Source organism: Ziziphus jujuba, chromosome 2, assembly GCF_031755915.1.
Source record: "Ziziphus jujuba cultivar Dongzao chromosome 2, ASM3175591v1".
In the NCBI taxonomy this organism is placed as follows: domain Eukaryota; kingdom Viridiplantae; phylum Streptophyta; class Magnoliopsida; order Rosales; family Rhamnaceae; genus Ziziphus; species Ziziphus jujuba.
In genome coordinates, this window is record NC_083380.1 from 28742186 (window position 1) to 28757785 (window position 15600).

The 15600-nt window shown below is 33.7% G+C and overlaps 3 protein-coding genes across 9 annotated transcripts; 2 read left to right on the forward strand and 1 right to left on the reverse strand.

The window, feature by feature from the left end:
• Positions 1-3461: 3461 nt before the first annotated feature.
• LOC125422681 (protein NRT1/ PTR FAMILY 2.8) lies at positions 3462-6042 on the reverse strand. The gene is made up of 3 exons (XM_048474777.2): positions 5817-6042; positions 5449-5666; positions 3462-5022 (listed from the first exon to the last, which is right to left on the reverse strand). The coding sequence occupies exons 1-3, from the start codon at positions 5950-5952 to the stop codon at positions 3499-3501; spliced, it is 1878 nt and encodes a 625-aa protein (XP_048330734.2). The 5' UTR covers positions 5953-6042; the 3' UTR covers positions 3462-3498.
• A 587-nt stretch (positions 6043-6629) lies between these two features.
• On the forward strand, positions 6630-7358 carry LOC125422682 (putative disease resistance RPP13-like protein 1). Its single transcript, XM_048474778.2, has one exon. The coding sequence runs from the start codon at positions 6630-6632 to the stop codon at positions 7356-7358; it is 729 nt and encodes a 242-aa protein (XP_048330735.1).
• On the forward strand, positions 7333-13921 carry LOC107434269 (putative disease resistance RPP13-like protein 1). Of its 7 annotated transcripts, XM_060814403.1 has the most exons (10): positions 7333-9328; positions 9534-9568; positions 9875-9942; positions 10362-10460; positions 10972-11086; positions 11625-11707; positions 12355-12490; positions 12771-12915; positions 13019-13122; positions 13791-13921. In XM_060814403.1, exon 1 carries the CDS (start codon positions 7406-7408, stop codon positions 9278-9280), a length of 1875 nt encoding a protein of 624 aa, XP_060670386.1. In that variant the 5' UTR covers positions 7333-7405; the 3' UTR covers positions 9281-9328; positions 9534-9568; positions 9875-9942; positions 10362-10460; positions 10972-11086; positions 11625-11707; positions 12355-12490; positions 12771-12915; positions 13019-13122; positions 13791-13921. The 7 variants fall into 7 exon arrangements, with proteins under 7 accessions (XP_060670386.1, XP_060670390.1, XP_060670385.1 ...); XM_060814407.1 differs by having other exon boundaries at positions 10362-11086; positions 11573-11707; XM_060814402.1 differs by having other exon boundaries at positions 10362-11086; positions 11625-11739.
• The last annotated feature ends 1679 nt before the right edge of the window (positions 13922-15600 follow it).

Sequence of the window (15600 nt, forward strand, 5' to 3'; positions counted from 1 at the left end):
TATGTAGAATATAATTCATAGTTTTCAAATAAAAAAAATTGAGAGAGACACTTTCTCAACTTTTGAAAGGGTTACTGTTCATATTATTATTATATATATATACATATATATATATATATATTGTTGCATATTTGCTTTAGGGATAAGGCGTTTTGTGATTTAGGTGTTCGATTAGGTATTCATTTTTTATTGGTAAAACAGGGTTACAAAGAGAAGATCCATGTCAGGAAAAAAATAATAACAGCTTTTTATTTTTATTTTTATTTATTTTTAGTATAGCTTTCAAAGTTAAAAAAAATATATTGAGAGAGACACTTTCTCAACTTTTGAAAGGGTACTACTTCTTCTTCTTCTTCTTCTTCTTATTATTATTATTATTTGCTGCATATTTGGTTAGGAATTAGGTTGTTTTGTGATTTAGGTGTTTAATTTGCATTGAAGCCATCAAACCTGCACCTAGGTTGGTCCTTTAGGCAAAATTTTGCTTTCAAATTTTGTTTTTGCATCATTTTGAGTATATTCCACATAATATATATATATATATATATATGTATATATATATAATTATTTAATTTCAATTTTTGTTTTGTATTTTGTTAATACCGCATATCATCAAATTGCATTTTTATTTTTGTTTTTGTTATTGATTTTTGGCTTTTTTTAAATTTTTTTTTATATATATTATAATTGCTGAAACACAAACAAAATATAGTAAATAAAAAATTGAGGATGGGGGCAGCCTAGATCCGCAAGTCAAATGTTCATATAATTGCTTCTAATTATCACAAGCTCACTGAACGCTGAAACATGCAGTCCATTATTTCCTGTTGTATTTTAGGTTTAGGAAAGAAATTATATCAACATTACAAATTAAATATGGAGCTCAAAGAAATAAAGTAGCTCATATTTATGCCAAGCAATTAAAAATATGTGTTGAAAAATTAATGGATCTCTCACTTATATGGAAATTATTGCATAGTCGGACCAAAGCAAACATCGATCTATACGAACTCCTTATCCTATATTTTGGCTTAATTATCTTATCATGTGTTAGATAAGGTTTCTGAATGGATTTATCTAGCTAATCAGGCGAAAAAAATAAAAAAATAAAAAACAATTGGTGCATTAAAAACGAAAATTCGACACTGTTTTATCTTTTCTCTTGCGCATGCAGTTGGGCATTCATGTACAGAAAAATGAAAAGAAAAAATACGAAATAAAGAAAAAAAAAATAACAAAGGGTACTCTTTTTATTCTTCCTTTTTTATTCTTTTTTTTTTTTTTTTTAAGATTTGAAGAAACATAAAATTGTATTTGGATTTTTAACCTTTTTTTAAAAATTAATTTAGGTTGAAACATTAGGATGAAATTTCATATTTATATATATGTATATATATTGATTTATATTTTGCTTTTTTTTTTTTTGTTTTAGTCATTTAGATATTCAAATTTAGAATCACATGAAATGGAGAAGTTTGACGATTTCATTAGAGTATATCCAATGATTATTTCTATTGGAGTGTATGTGGTATTGATTTTGAAAAGTGTTTATGCTTATATGGTATTTTTTCTATTTAATAAATAATGTTTTAGATAATTTCTGTCTAATGGGTTCTGTTTAAAATATCGTTAAATGCTAATATGTAATTTTTTATTTTAAAATTATATCTAATTAAAAAAATTAAAAACTCATGGAGAAATTTTTTTCTTTTAACAAAAATCAATAAGAATAAATAAAATGCTGACTCAGCATATCTAACAAAACTTTCAGAAGATCAGATTGACAGAACTAATGCACAGAACTATTGAAGAAGATTTTTTTAAATTTTATCTATTATCTGATGTGATAAATGATTTTTAAATAAAACATAGAACCATTAGAGATGCTTTTAATAGACTGTTCTTGCAGGAACATATCTTAGTAAATTGAAATTTATTTTTGCATAGTATAATTCGATTTTTCAAATATATTCTTGATATCTATGATCGAAAGATATACATTAATATCTTTTTTAATAGGTGAGAATTATGTAAATCTAGGAAGTGTATAGGTTCAAAGTATCTTATAAACTGAAATAAAAATTTCCATAATATTATTTAATAATTTATGTTCCTTGCTTCCTGGTAAACTTTTCTTTGATGATGGGATGTTCCGTTGTTGTTATCAGTGCGGAGTGTGGACGCTAGCTACTTATTACGTCCAAATATTGATAACAAATATTGTGAATTAGAAATAATTCAAATTTAATTTATTTGGGGTCAATAAATATTGTAATTGTTCACAACATAACCCTGGTCAAACCGCCATTTGTTGTTTTTTTTTTATTTTTTTCAAAGAAAAAAAAAACCACTTGTTGTTTCCAACTTGGCGCCAAAAAAAAATAAAAAAAAAATAAAAAAAATACGACATTGCTTTATTTTGTACGACAATTAAACACATCTTCTAGATTAGATTTGTCATTGACCAATGAATGTATATCATATTTCTTTTAAACGTAAGTATTTCAATTATATATATACACCCTAACAATATCATATTTCTTTTAAACTTAAGTATTTTAATTACATATATACTAACAATATTTTTTTGCCATGCCATCCGTATTCCATTCTCTGCATATACGATGAACCTGATTTGCATCTCCAACCCTTTCCCGTGTGGCCTTGAAAAATTTGATTAATTCAAACAGTTGAATTATTTTTTTTTTTTTAAAAAAAAAAAAAGGCACCAAGCAAATCTTAAAAAGGGGCGAAAAATTGACAATATCACGTTAATCACAGAACTATGGCATATGGTGTAGTGTATTATGTAGGCAGAGAAAATAAGAAATGGGTAAGTATTTGGGGATCCTCATTGTTCAAGGCAAATTACAGACATTTTCTTGTGCAACCAAAGATGAAGGAAAATTTTCATTTTTTTTTTTTCTTCCTTAAACTTTTTTTTTTTTTTTTTTTTTGTTTTTTGAAGTAACAAACAAAGCTTTAGGATTTATTAGGAATTTCAATGTTTGTAAGAAAACTAATACTAACAGGGACAATGTTGCACTAGTTAAAGAAGAGAAATGGAAAGCTTTATTGGTTGCATCTCAACACCAGCAATTCCTAAAATCTATTAATTTCCCTGTACCAAAAAAATTCAAAGATTCTCAAGTGGTATAGTGTATTTTGTAGACGGAGACAACAAGAAATGGGTAAGTATTTGGGGATCCTCATTGTTCAAGGCAAATTACAGAGGCAAACCTTTAATGGGGTTTTAGCCCCAGTCAAGAATTGATTAACTAGTAAGTGGAAATAACCAAGATTTTATTTGTCTTGCAAGCTCACTCAGGTCTATAGAAGTTTATGTTCATCTAAGAAATGAAGCAAAGCTTAACTAATTAAAATTATAAATTAATGTTAAATATTCACATTGGAATGGGAAAACTGATCAGCACCTTATGTAGAAATAATGACAAATTTTGATTTTCATGAATTCATCGAATTTATATAAGCTGCTGATTACACATTACTGCCAATATGCCTCTCCAATCCTTTTTCCTTATCTATTGTAATATTGCATTCATCAGCCATGTTATTACTTGAATTGCAAGCAACTGACCTTTCTAATACCACCTCTTCTCCCTCACTACCTGAAAAATTGCTCCTTAGCACATATCTGCTTGCATAGAAATTGAAATATGCAAAATTCAAAGCTCCCAGAGCAGCAATGAAGTAGTAGTAATAATCAAGCCTAATCTTGTTAAGATCATGACCTCCCAACCATGGCAATTGGTCTCTCTTGTTTGATGTTACTTTGTGGATGATATTGACAATGAATGTGCCTAAGTAGCTCGAAATTGATAAGGAAAGAAAGAAGATTGCCCCTGCCACTGTCCTCATACTATCTGGAAGTTTCATAGTAAAGAACTCCATTATGGCAACTGCAGCAAAAGCTTCATTCAAACCGGATAAGCAAAACTGCGGTAACAGCAATGCGAAACTTGCTGGTGAAATGAATGATCCATGTTTCAAAGCTAAGTTCCGGCGATGTTCTTCAACAATTCCAGCCACCAACATGCACAGGATTGACATCACAATGCCAATCAGGATTCTTACTTTCGTCGACAATCTTTTACCTTCTCCGGTCATTTTTTTCATCTGAGGGATGTAAACGCGCTCATAGATGTAGATCCATACAGAAAGAGTAAGCATGGATGTGATGTTCATCCAACCTGGTGGGAAATCGAAATGTTTTCCAATTGATCTATCCATTTGCAATGCTTGGAGGACCCCAAATGTGTTCTGTTGATCCATGGTCAAGAAAGTACCAATTGCTGTCACCCAAACAGGCATAATTGCTACCAAGCATTTCAACTGTTCCACTTGTTGAAGACTACATAATCTCCAACCATTCTTTGGCATTCCTTGGATGTCTAATTCATTCGGGTCAATGATAATAGCAGCCTTATCAAGGAACTTAAATCTATCAGTGTGAGGAAGCTTTACTGCATCTGTATTAGATCTAGTAGCCATGTTAGGATTATAAAAGGGTTTCTCAGAGCCAGTTTCAGTATTGGCTCCGTACTTTCTACAGGCAGCAGTGATCACCTTCACCATGTCTGAAAATATGCTGCCCTGAGGCTTCACGTAAACATAAGTGTGGCGACCTATCAAGAAAATGGTTATGGACAAAACAAAGCAGGCTGTGGGAATGGCAAATCCAAGAGTCCAACTGACATCAGTCTGGATGTAGACCACAGCAGTTAGTGCTATTACAAGAGCAACAGTGAAAGTGAAGTACCACCAATTAAAAAAGCTTTCCAATTGAGCTCTTCCTTTCTCTGTTTTGGTATCAAATTGATCAGCACCAAAGGCAATGTTACAGGGTCTAATTCTGCCTGCTCTGAGGGATAACAAACCAAGACCTGTGAAAAGGAAACAGAGCTGCCAACTTTTGGGCTGTGGACAGTTGGATTTATCGGTGCACACACTGGAGGGTCTCAACTGGTGTATTCCTGCAGTTAGAGTCAGGGTCCCCATGCCCTGAAAATCATATTAAACCAAATTTCATAGTCCTTGATCATATACAAAAGTTATAGTTACATTGGATCAAAACTCTTGTTCTGATTGAAGCTTATTGATTAATGAAAATGTATTGGTTGATGAAAGAGGGAAAAGTAAAGTTTTATCCTTTAATTCTTCAAAAACATTCAATATATGATGGTTTCAATTTCAGGATCATTGGTTGAGAAAATTGTAGAGGGACTATAGGATATCATCAATATTAATGGAAGCCGTTGTCTTAAGGGGACAGTCTAATAGTAAAATCAAGTCTCTGTCACAGGTTCAGATTTAGCTAGGCTTATACTTAACCCCTAGATCTGAACCTACAAAGTTCATTTTTTGTTTCTATTTTAGTCCTATATTTGTCACGCATGGAGAGTGGAAAAGATTCAGATAATTTCTTACCAGAAGCGAGGATATGGAGCCTAAAAGAAGGGTACGAAACTTGCCCAAGTAAGTATCAGAAACAAAAGCACCAGCTAATGATGAAATGTTGGAAAAACCATTCCATATATTGATCACATTTACCAGAAATATTCCACTCAGATTGTAGTTTTTATTCAGATACACTGTAATATTAGCTATCAAGCTCATCGAAGCCAATTTCTCGAATGACTCGTTCCCTTCAAAAAGCAGCGAGGAAAACATGAAAACACTTAGGATGCATTAAAACAGAATCCAAAAAATAATGACAATAAAATAAAATAATCATCAGTAAGAAATCATTTTCTGCAGAATGTAAAATATCAATAATTCTTTGAAAATCTACATACCCAAAATGTATTTGATAGCTTTCCATCCTCCTGCTTTTGATCTTGGAGCAGCAGGAGGATGGAGAATTGGAGGTTTTTGATGATGATCATGATCATCTGCTGAAGAAGAAGAAGAAGAATGGTTTACATTCTCCATTTTCTATTGCTCTCTCTTTTTTCCTTACTTTTTCTCTCTTGAGTTGCAATATTCCATTAATCTGGTTTAGATAGTTTATACATACTTATATACATTACACACACACGCGCACACACACACACACACACACACACACACACATATATATATATATATTTATATATTGTTGAAATTTTCTAAATATATGATGATCTTTTAGCTGATTACCCGGACTAAGCAAGACTTATGTAGGAGAGAAGTTGCATAAGGTCCACTTATACATTCAGAATACTTTCATGCAACATGTGAAAAACGAAAAGATAGAGAAAGAAATGCATATTTTTCAGAATTATGGTTAGAGCTTTGTTTGTGATATTTACTAGTTTTCACGGCCTTGATCCTAAATTTATGTAGAAACTTTTGAGCTGTCCATGGCATTCTCATCTAATATATATATATATATATATGCATAAATATACATATTTTTTGACAAAAATTGTTATAAAAAAAAAAGAGAAGAAAACAGCATTTGTTTTATTCCTTAACTCCATATCTTTTCATAATTTCCTTAATTTTCCAAAGTCATACTAAAAAAAAAACTTAAAGAAAAAACCCTTCATTAATAAGGTTAATTACAACCAGATACATTTTTTTTTTTTTTTTTTGTATTTTTAAGGATAATATCAACACATACATGCATGTATATATGTACCTGGTGTGACTTGAAAAGTTCATTTGAATCTACCGCACATGGAAGCAAGATCATTGTCACAACACGCAGTGCTAAAGTTGCATCCGATTTGGGTACTCTCCCCAAGCATGATTTGCAAATAATTCCAGAGGAAGATTGTTGGAAATTGTTTAAAAAGCATGCCTTTGGTAATGTAGAGCCCAGTGTTGATCTAGATTTGGAAGTAATTGGTAGACAAATTGTCCAAAAATGCAATGGTCTTCCCTTAGCGGTCAAATCACTTGGTAGCCTTTTGCACTCTGTACAAGATCTCAAAGATTGGAAAAATGTACTAAATAACGATATATGGAATTTGCGTGAGGACAATATTCTTCCAGCATTATGGCTGAGCTACTATTATTTACCTCCTTATTTGAAGCGATTCTTTGCTTACTGCTCCATTTTCCCAAAAGATTATCGAACTGATAAGAAATATTTGATTTTGCAGTGGATGGCACAAGATCTCTTGCAACCCCACAAAACAAAAACACTAGAAGAGGTTGGAGAAGAATATATTGAAGATCTTGTGTCTAGATCATTTTTCAAATATTGGAGAGGAGATGAAGATACAATTACTATGCATGATCTTGTGAATGATTTGGCAATGTTTGCATCGGGAGAATGTTGTTTGAGGTTAAGAGATAAGTCCTCGGATGCTCTTATAAGGAATGCTATGCCATTGATGAAAAGATATTAAAGGATTTGTATGAAAACAAAGTATTGCGCACACTACTGGATTTGGAGATGCATAATGTCGAACATTTGCGATTCTTAAGAGTGCTTTCTTTCCGTCGAAAATTTGGGATTGAAGCTCAAAACAAGATCGAGTTATTAAATTCAATCTGCAATTTGAAGCTCTTGAGATATTTGGATTTATCTCATTCTAACGTTGAAGAAATACCTGATAAAATTGGTACTCTATATAATTTGCAGACATTATTGTTGAGGTTTTGTTATCGGCTTACTTCGTTGCCGGATTCAATTGGCAATTTGAAGCATCTAAGGCATTTGGACTTATCTCGTACTTCAATTGAAAAGTTACCTGACACAATATGGCAATTGCACGAGTTGCATACGCTGATATTGAAAGGATGTCCGAAACTTACTCAGTTATCAATCAACAATGCAACTGATGTTATCAATCTGCGTTGTCTCGACATTAGTGAGACAGGTGTACGAGAGCTGCCACGTCAAATGTTCAAATTGGAAAATCTGCAAAAGTTACCAAAGTTTGTTGTAGGCAAAGATAGCGGATCCAATATTAAAGAGTTGGGCAAGCTTAATGATCTACATGGTGATCTTGATATTGAAGGACTTGAGAATGTTGTAAATGTTGAAGATGCTAGGGAGGCAAATTTGATAGATAAAAAGCATATTACAAAAATTAAATTAATATGGAATGGTGATATTGGCGGTTCAGTTGAAGCCCGGAAGGTTCTTGATGGACTCCAACCTCATTTAGATCTTGAGGAACTACATATTCACAATTATGGAGGTACAACGTTCTCGCATTGGGTTGGAAGTCCTTCATTTTCCTGTATGACAAGGGTGAGGCTTATCGATTGTAAAAACTGTTTCATGTTGCCTCCACTGGGACAGCTACCTTCTCTGGAATTCCTTGAGATTACGGGATTGGATAAGGTGGTGAGGATAGGGGATGAATTTTATAGTGACGGCTCTGTTATCACTAAGCCATTCAAGTCTTTGGAATTTTTATACTTTTCAGGAATGGAAGAGTGGAAGGATTGGGCATTCGTAGAAGCGGAGGATGGCGGAGTTTTCACAAACTTGAAGGAGCTTTGGTTGGGGGATTGTCCGAAGCTAAAAGGGGCATCATGCTTACCTGATTATCTTCCATCCTTGGAAACTCTTGGAATAAAAGGTACAAGTGACCACCTGGTGGCTTCACTCTCAAACTATCGATATCCATCCTTGAAATTTCTTAAAATAGAAGGTTGTCGCAAAATGAAGACATTTCCAGGAGGTACATTGCCCTCCACTATACAAAAGATTAACATTAGGGAATGCCCTGAACTGGTGTCACTTTCAGAAGAGGGATGGCCATCAAATTTAAAATCACTTCAAATTATGATGTGTCGGCACAGCATGCAGTGGAATCTGGGAATGCTCACCTCCCTTACATCCTTAGAAATCAATTGCATAAAAGAAGAAATGGATGCATATCCAAAGGAGGAAGGGCAACTTCCCACCACTCTTACTTCTCTTTATCTTGGTGATCTTCTCAAACTGAAATCCCTGAATGGCAGCGCCCTTCACCACCTCACCTCCCTTCAATCTTTGTCCATTAAAGGATGCAATCAGATCCAGTGCTTGCCACAACTGCCCACCACTCTCACTTCTCTTCGGCTATCTTTTCTTCCCAAACTGAAATCCCTAAACGGAGACACATTTCGACATCTCACCTCCCTTAAACAATTGACCATTTGTTATTGCGAACAGCTCCAGTGCTTGCCACAAGAAAGGCTGCCCGAGTCTCTTTCAGAGTTGTACATCGACCATTGTCTATTGCTAAAGCCACGGTGCGAGAGAGGGATAGGGGAAGATTGGAATTACATCCGGCACATCCCTCGCATAACCATAGATTACCAAGGCATATGATTCATCATGTCCGCTCTTTTTAAAAAAAAAAAAAATAAAAAAAATCAGGTATTTCTTTTTTACAATCAGGTTCATATTATGGTTTTATTTATTTATTTAATTTATTTAATTTTTCCATGGTGATCATCATCAAGCGAGATATTTCCCTGTTTTTCATAAGACGGGCAGGCATGCTCTGTTTTATGTTTTAGTAAAGATTGGTATTATATACGATGTCTTCCTTTAGTAAAGATCGATCTCATTGTCATTGTAGGTGGCTCAAATTTTCTGATCCAAAAACCACAACGAGTAAGATTCTCTTTCTCTTTTGCTTTAACTAAATGTAATTATATTATATCTACTCATTTAATATGGAGCTTATTTTGTCTACCTTTACTTGAGCATTTCAGTCTTCAGGTATTTGATCCCTACCACCGCAGACTTTTTGATTGTTTGAAAAGTGATTTTGGGATTTGAATCCTTATTCCAAGAAAGCATCAAACTTCATATCTTTGCGGTCTCATCAGATCCATGCTTTTCACTGATATTCAACATGTGGCCATGATATATATGCTCTCAACATCCTCTGCATAATCCATTTTGGATAATTTACAGGATTTTTAAAGCATATGACAAGAAGCTATGCACTAGGAATTCAAATATATCGGCATCTCTGTTTCTCTGTATGTTGCACTCTTCCTTTCCCATATTAAACTTTTGTTGCAACTAGCATCTCCTCATAGAATTAATTGTTTACTTCATCTTTATTAGAGTTTTAATCTGCCATATGATATATAGTCCTTGGTGCCTCTTTCTTTGACAGGGTTATCAACATATTTTTCCCCCTTTTGTACAACCTTCATTGATCATATTCATTTAACTAATTTGTGGATTCATAGGCTTTTTGATAGCCTCTTCTTTCTATCTGTCTGAGGCAGTGCCTTGTGTAAGAGGCTTGAATAGTGCTCATGCACAGTCTTGGCCTGATTAACTGAATCCTTTATTTTTCTCCTTCTATATTAAGTGGGTGTATGCTTCTTGTGAATCAAATAGTTAGGTGAGGTTTGTGCTTGTGTTGATTTATAAATTACCTTGTTTTCAGGATGGCAAAGACAATTGTTGATGCTACTTTGAGTCTTAGCTTTGACGATTGACCAGCAGTTTGGCTGCTGCTGCTCTTTTCTATGCCTGGACAAATAATGTAAGGTGCAAAGCTCATATGTTCAATGAATCTTCAACAAAATGATGAGTAATTTCAGCTTGTAGAAATATAATAAGATGCAATTCTTTCCTGTAAAGAGAGTTTCAATGGTCTGTTTAGACTTTTAAAATGCGGGGCTCTAGTACAAATCATGCCTGTTTCATGAGTATATGCATTTTTTGTTAGCAATTAATTTCACTATATATATATATATATATGTGTATTTGTGTAAATGGGTACTTGTCTATATGGAAGATACTCATAAAAGGTCTGCTTTCTTTATCTGGGCCAAGACGATCACCTTTTTGTATCACCCAATTGCATTTGGTTTCTAATTAGGTTTTTGAAACCAATCATCTCTACCGCCATTGAAGACAAAGTACCAAAAATATCTTCTAGGTCTATCGCTACTCATGGTTGTTCACACCTTGCAAAATATGCTACCAAAAAATTAGATTCTAGTTCTGCTGCCATTTTTCCCAAGGTTCATGAGATTATTGTGCGTTGCAAGGAAATAAAACCGAGCTGTGGGAATGAAAGTGGAGCAGTAAAGCCGGAGTTATGCCCAAAATGGATTGCTCTGCTGACTGTGGAGAAAGCTTGCTTAACCACTATTTCTCTTGAAGGTTTGTTCAGTATTGCAGCTGATTATTTTCTTGTTCTATTGCATATCAGCATATTCTTCCATTCACCATGGACTCCAAACATTTATCATATTTATGCGAATGAATAATTTATCACATGAAGAACACTTATTATGTAGGTGTAATAACATGGAGATTCATAATCAGTATTATTGTCCATATGATTTCAATGTGGCACTGTTGTTCATTAAGTGCTTGTCAAACTTTAAGATTTTCCATATTGCAAGCCATTACAGAATTCCCTGTACTGCTTTTCAGTTTTCTAAATGATCTTGCTCAGTTTGATACATTTTAGAGAAAAAAGTTTCTGCTATTGTAAGTTATGGACATAAATTTCAAGTTCCGTAATACTTTGATCTTTCATCTTTTCAATGACGAATTTTCAAGCGACTTTCTTTTATTTTGGGTTGGCATGAATAGCTATACTTTTTTCCATATTTGCAGTCAAAATATTTATGTTCTTTTCAGTTCTTCCATGCTGATTCCCCTTTGGCTTTCTTTCTGGATCGTGTCATTTCAGAAGCCACTGATACAGTGAGGAAAACTGGGGGCAATTTTAAGGAAAAGTTACAAGAGCTTGGAGGTCTTCATGCTGTTTTTGAGGTTGCTATAAATAGTCATTCAGATATGGAAGTGTGAGCCCGTAGATTTGTTTTTATCTCATTATCATTTCATTAATATTAAAAAGAAGGCACATAAATGGAAGGATATTGGGTAATCAATGCTAATTAACTACTTGTGAAAGTTTATCATTTACATTTAACTTTTTCGTTGTATAAAATATAAATATCCATGGTTTAATCCATATAGTGGGAAGTTAACAATGATGATAACATGGTGCTCTACTTGCATTCATTGTATGGTGCTCTTGTTTTCTTTTACATTATGGCAAACACACAAAACAACACATATGGATATTAGTTTTTTATTAATGATTGTGCATGCAGTAGTGGTTTTTCAGTGCTACTGGGCTGAACAATTTAACTGTCCCTTGGATTAAAATTTCACCTCGGCCATATATTTATCAGTTGTTTACTTAATTATTATTTGATCAGCAATGCAGGTCATATATCTAACTTATGTGGGATTTATGGTAAAATAACACACTTTAAAGTGATATCACACACATTCTTTTTTCCCTATGAAAACATTTGCTATATGTCCTCCATTTAGTTTCAAATTTTATTTTTGATTTGAAGTACTTGGTTGTTGTTTAAGGAAGATGTCTCTTTTAATGCACTTATTTACAGGGTTGCATGTTCCATGGAAAGTAGCTCGCCTTTTACCAGGGATACAAAAGTTGACTAGGATATGCAGAACTTGACTCTGCTTTTGAAATGCTTGAACATCATGGAAAATGCCAATTTCTTAAGTATAGATCGTCAGGTATATTGAAATTTGACATGGGTTCTCTCCTTTCTGTCCTTCCTATGTTGATAAGATTTTGGCTTCTTCCTCTATCTTCTTAATGTGGAAAACATTTTTTTGGCTTTCTGGTCTTGAACGAAAACTTAAATGCCAGGGAAACAAATATAACAGAGTCATTTGCTTGGAATGAAAGGAAACAAGCATCGTATCTTTCACAGAACTTGTTTAAGTGCCATAAAGATCCTCTCACGCAGCTAATGCCTAATGATTCATGTTTTTATTCAAAATCTGGTTGCAGTTTGATAATTTATGGTCTTGATTTCAAGCTCTTTATTTGGTCAAAAATTCATCTGATGCGTCCAATAATAAGAACTCTTGTAGTCACTCTGATGGCTCTGGCAATGCTGCTGAAATGGCTTTGGCTTTAGTTGCAGACTACAAAGGTAAGTGATAGGATAATTGGCAGGGAATATTGCTATTGCTTTCAAATCTGGTATGATGGTAAACATTGAATATCTAAATTGATTATTCTACTTATTGCTGTAGGGGAAAACAATGAGACCTTATTCATTAATTCTTGTAAGAACTACGTAGCTGTTAATGAAGAAGGCTCCAGTCTTCTTTCTGACTTTCTTCTCACTGCTGTTAAGGTAATATTTTGATCCAATATATTTTGATATATTTTTCCCTTCTGCAGTTTTCACCGTTGAATTCCATGCAGTACTAAAGATTGACATGGTACTATATCAATGCCAATAATTTAAGCTAATGGGAAGTGGACCCAACCATGTACATGAAGCTAGTGCAAAAGATACTTAAATACGATTAAGACTCCCCCTCAGTTTACGGTCCTTCCAACAATGAGACAGAAAAATGAGTCTTAAACATGTGATCTTGTCTTTAAAACCTGAAATCCCTGAAAGGCAGTGCCCTTCAGCACCTCACCTCCCTTCAGTCTTTGTCCATTATAGGATGCAATCAGATCCAGTGCTTGCTACAACAAGGGGGCTGCCACCACTCTCACTTCTCTTCGCCTATGGTCTCTTCCAAACCTGAAATCCATAAACGGAGACACATTTTGACATCTAACCTCCCATAAAAAATTTAGCATCAATGAATCTCATTTGCTTAAGCAGCGGTGCCAGAGAGGGATAGAGTTATTATTTCTTTTCTACAATCTTTTACATGTCATGCTATTATTTGTTTATTTAATTTCTCTATGATAATCATCATCAAGCAAGATGTTTCCCTGTTTTCCATACATTGTATTCCTTTACTAAAGATTGGTCTTATATGCATCCTCTGTTTGTCATTGTAGGTTGCTCAAATTTTCTGATCCAAAAAACCACAAGAAGTAGGATTTTTTTCTCATTTGCTTTAAGTAAATGTAATTATATATACCAGGCATAATGTTCAATACCCATTTAAATGGAGGTCCATTTCCTCTAATTTATGTATCTGTTGTTCTCTGTCATACAGTCCTGGAGAATATAGAAAAAGAAATTGCAGTAACTTTTTTAATTCTGTTTTTGGTATGTTACAATACCTTTCTTCCCTATTTTAACTCACTTCTCATATGCTTTCATTTCCAACTTCTCTCCACTGCTAAAAGCATAGTTTCGTGATTCCCAGTAGCTGATTCAACAAAATCCATTTCATGTCAACAAGCCTTCTTGCACTTGACCGTTGCTTTCAAATATTTCATCCCTACTACCACAGACTCTTTGATTGTTTGAGAAGTTATCTATCAAACTTCATTTCTTGCAATCCCACCACATTTTGTTGCAGTCTCATCGGATCCCTGCTTTTCACTGATATTCAACGTGTGGCTATGATATATTGCTTTCAGCATCCTCTGCATAACCCATTTTGTATGACGTGTTTAAATTTTGAAAGGACTTCCTTAATCCTCACAAAAAACCAAGCTCACCATGAGAGGACAAAATATATAGACTTAAGGTTTGCACTTTTCTAGCGATGAAGTTGATAGAGGAACAGTTGTGCTTAATCCCTTTCAATCTTCAGTGAGAAAATCTAAAGAAAACAGAGGGAGAGAAAGATAAAATCATGAGATTTTCTTGGGAAACACTTCTGAGTGTCAATATATCTTAAGTGCATGAACTGTAAGAGTGAGTTTGTAGAGTTGTTTCCCGGTCAACGGAACCAGGAATCTCTTTGGACAGTGGTTGTGGGCTACAATCTGGTGGCTGAACCACTATGAATACTGTGTTTTTTTTCTTTTTTTTCCTCCCTATTTTTTATAGTTATTGCTCTGTTTTTTGCCACATTTTTCTGGGTTATATTCTGTAGGTGTCTTTCATGTTTAGTAGTCTGGATGGTTTATAGCAGTACATATACAGCTCCTCCAATCTAAGACTGGACTTTTCAGTAGGAATTTATGGGGATGTTTAAAGCATATGACAGCAAGCAAGGTATTGCGAATTGTAATATTACTGCAGCTATTTGTTGATATGTTTCTCAGCATCTTGCACCCTTTGTTTCTCATATTACACTTTGATTGCCACTCCATTTCCCCAAAAATTAATTATTTACTCAAACATTTGATAGAGTTTTAATCTGCCATATGATAGTCCTTTTTATCTGATGCCTCTTCCCTTTTATCAAATCTCGCTGTTGCTTACCGATGCCTTTATAAATCTAACTCTATATTTTTTGTTTGCAACCTAACGAGAGTTTTTATTTGCAATCTAATATCAATGTGTCTTAATTTTTTTTAATTACTTAATGAAATTCTTCACAGGGTTACAGTTTGTACTTAACTCTTTGTTTGGATTGAATTGGTGTCATTTACCTCATTTCGCTATTGCTGATTTCAACAATTACAAACTTTCAACCAATGGCTGTTTATCATCAAGTCTAGCACTTGATTGTTTATTAAATTTGAGTATAGGAGTATCTGAAGCATACCAACATGGAACTCAAACCGCAAAACTTCTATTCTCTTATTTCTTTATCTGTTTTTCGTCTTTTTTATGTACAAACAATGGAGGTCTACGCACATTCACAGCTTTTTTCCTGTAATAGAGTTTCAGATCTTTTTTTATTTTTATTTTTATTTTTGGTAGTATCCATTTTAGATATAAAGTCTGTTTTATTCTTAATCATCA

What these genes read in the sequence shown, in the direction of transcription:
- LOC125422681 (XM_048474777.2), bottom strand. Translation starts at nt 5,952, where the DNA reads ATGGAGAATGTAAACCATTCTTCTTCTTCTTCTTCAGCAGATGATCAT. An exon ending in AGCTATCAAATACATTTTGG is followed by an intron (nt 5,667 to 5,816) that starts GTATGTAGATTT and finishes TGCTTTTTGAAG; the next exon opens with GGAACGAGTCATTCGAGAAA. An exon ending in GCTCCATATCCTCGCTTCTG is followed by an intron (nt 5,023 to 5,448) that starts GTAAGAAATTAT and finishes TATGATTTTCAG; the next exon opens with GGCATGGGGACCCTGACTCT.
- LOC125422682 (XM_048474778.2), top strand. Translation starts at nt 6,630, where the DNA reads ATGTATATATGTACCTGGTGTGACTTGAAAAGTTCATTTGAATCTACC.
- LOC107434269 (XM_060814407.1), top strand. Translation starts at nt 7,406, where the DNA reads ATGCATAATGTCGAACATTTGCGATTCTTAAGAGTGCTTTCTTTCCGT.